We start from the raw sequence: 1603 nt of genomic DNA, 5'->3' as shown, positions 1-1603 counted from the left end.
CACTTCCTGAGAACTGTCCACGGATGCACTCGACGCTTGCACTCCTGCGTCCTCCCCATCTGCCATCTGCATTTTCAGGCTTCCCTTCTACACCATAGATGCCGCCACAGCAGGAGAAAAGGGTGAAATTGTGTCAGCGATGCAACAGCAGCAAGTGGCCTACAGACAGCTGCCCAAGGATGCCTTAACGGCACCGGTCACAGTAAAGGGGATCGCAGAGGTCGTCGCTAGCTGGGATAACATCATTTCAATGTGAAAAAATAGAACAATACGGAATCAAGTTGGCACCGCTGCCGTTTCCTGAACTTCTCGTCGATTTGGCGGTCGTCGCCGTGAAGTCAGCGAGTTATATTCAGTCACCAAGGAAGGAAAACTCCATCGTTTCGGCATTTAATCAAGTAAAATTGATGCTTGAAGGAAATGTTTATGTTGTCAAGGGCTGCATCATCCCCAAACGATCGATCCGTCGTCCACATAACGGAAGCTGCCGACGACATATGCATGCTGTGTTGTTCAGAAAACTGTAGTACTACTTGAAAAGGGGCAATTACATTTCGTGTTCATACTCTTTGATGNTGTGTTGTTCAGAAAACTGTAGTACTACTTGAAAAGGGGCAATTACATTTCGTGTTCATACTCTTTGATGCGGATTTAATGACACGTTTCAGATTATTTCTAAGCTTCGAGGCAAGGGAGATGGGAACGCAGAGCCCTTGAGTCGCTACGCACCCTCCTGCCGTTCGTCGAGGCGTTATTGATGCATTTCAGGCACGTGAAGCTCATCACTTATTAAATATTGCCAGTGTATACGTGAGCTTTTCCACGCGTTCCGGCGGATAACCTCCGAAATGGCCGCGTTGGTGCGTGCATTCCGGACCTCCCTGCGAAGTGTTGTACAAAGGCAGTCACAGGGGAACTCTAGTCCCCCTTGCAATTCGCTTCCTTCTGCATCGACAAAAGGGTCTGAGCTACCTGGCGGAGTGGAGAGTGCTGCTGAGGGAAATGTTGAACGTTTGGCCGGCCACGCCGCCGCGGTCGCACGAGAGAACCCAGTGGCTCTGGCGCAGCTGACTGCATATCTACACGTAATCGACAGTGTCGACTCGCTGTACCAGAAGTACGGAGTGTCCGAGCAGAAGGATAGAGATGATTCGATTAAAAGGGCAGCTAAGCTCGTCGGTCTTCGTCTGCCCAGTGCCCCGACTGGCAGGCCAGAGGGAGCAGGCTCAGGTAAGAGAAAGAGATTGTAGACCCTCCACATATCTCTACACGAAGTGGCTGGATACTGTATCCCAGTTGTATGCAAATATGATTGAACTCTGAGGACAACCGCTGCCTGTCGGTCGTCTATTGTGCTCAGGTGGCTCGTGAGACAGCAGCATGTTTCCGCGTTAATACTCAAAAACCGACAGACAGCACTCAAACAGGATGGGTTGCCTGTAAGACTATAAGGTGACAGACATGCGTTTGGAAGAAACGTTTGCTGAGGGGGTATGGGTGGCTATGCTGCCATATCCCACGACGAGAGCTACTGCGAAGACCAACCGCCCACGCTGCGCTCTGGCAAAAGGGGCGGCAACGGCGGGTCTGACAGCGTAGCATC

General features: G+C 51.1%; 1 protein-coding gene across 1 annotated transcript; it reads left to right on the top strand.

Moving 5' to 3' along the window:
* Window positions 1-848: 848 nt before the first annotated feature.
* EMH_0070620 (uncharacterized protein) lies at window positions 849-1371 on the top strand (the record flags this gene model as incomplete). The annotated part of the gene is made up of 2 exons (XM_013498996.1): window positions 849-1230; window positions 1361-1371. The coding sequence occupies 2 exons, from the start codon at window positions 849-851 to the stop codon at window positions 1369-1371; spliced, it is 393 nt and encodes a 130-aa protein (XP_013354450.1).
* Between the last annotated feature and the right edge of the window lie 232 nt (window positions 1372-1603).

The sequence above is a fragment of the Eimeria mitis genome, genomic scaffold (assembly GCF_000499745.2).
Source record: "Eimeria mitis Houghton genomic scaffold, Emh_scaff3896, whole genome shotgun sequence".
NCBI classification, from domain to species: Eukaryota; Apicomplexa; class Conoidasida; order Eucoccidiorida; family Eimeriidae; genus Eimeria; species Eimeria mitis.
The sequence above is the reverse complement of the archived record's forward strand: the minus strand, read 5'-3'. Positions and strand labels throughout refer to the sequence as shown.